Source organism: Lupinus angustifolius, chromosome LG10 (genome assembly GCF_001865875.1).
Source record: "Lupinus angustifolius cultivar Tanjil chromosome LG10, LupAngTanjil_v1.0, whole genome shotgun sequence".
NCBI classification, from domain to species: Eukaryota; Viridiplantae; Streptophyta; class Magnoliopsida; order Fabales; family Fabaceae; genus Lupinus; species Lupinus angustifolius.
The window spans coordinates 2,518,131-2,518,664 of record NC_032018.1 but is presented as its reverse complement, the minus strand read 5'-3'; the positions used below and the strand labels follow the sequence as shown (position 1 = coordinate 2,518,664).

Sequence of the window (534 nt, the reverse complement as noted above, 5' to 3'; positions counted from 1 at the left end):
AATATGTGTGTTATTCCATGTATTATTGTCAACAATGACAGTTCGATTAGCCATGGCAGTTGTTTGATATCCATAATCCCACCAAGATGCCACCTACAAGGAATTTTATAAGAACATTCAATATCCCGTCATCCATAATATGTTGGAAGTAAACATTTACTCTCTTTACTGGGGGCAGGGAAGTAATACGAGGAAGAATGACAATTTAGGAATTGGGGTGTAAAACTTTACAATTTAGGAACCATAACCCAAACAGGTGGTGGATTAAATCAATATTTGATTAATTTATTTACCAATGCTTGAATATTACTTACAACTCTTCTTAGGAATGTAGCACTCGTCTATTCAACTATAAATATTAATAACTTCTACTCCACAACAACCCATTAATAAGAATGGTAAAGAAGTCATCCAAATACTTTTCTAGAAATGTAGACTGCACCCTCAAATTAATTCATAAAATCAGTTATATAACCTCAGGTCTCAAATACGTTTACATTCTGATGGACCCCCAATCCAAAGGGTATATCAGAG

General features: G+C 33.9%; 1 protein-coding gene across 1 annotated transcript in view; it reads right to left on the bottom strand.

The window, feature by feature from the left end:
- The window catches only part of LOC109357916 (dolichyl-diphosphooligosaccharide--protein glycosyltransferase subunit STT3A-like), a gene marked incomplete at both ends in the record, with an annotated part of 8,284 nt that continues 7,756 nt past the window's right edge, over positions 7 to 534 (bottom strand). The window contains one exon of the mRNA XM_019601971.1: positions 7 to 93. Within this exon, the coding sequence (XP_019457516.1) occupies positions 7 to 93 (87 nt within the window). The remainder of the gene's footprint in view (positions 94 to 534) is intronic.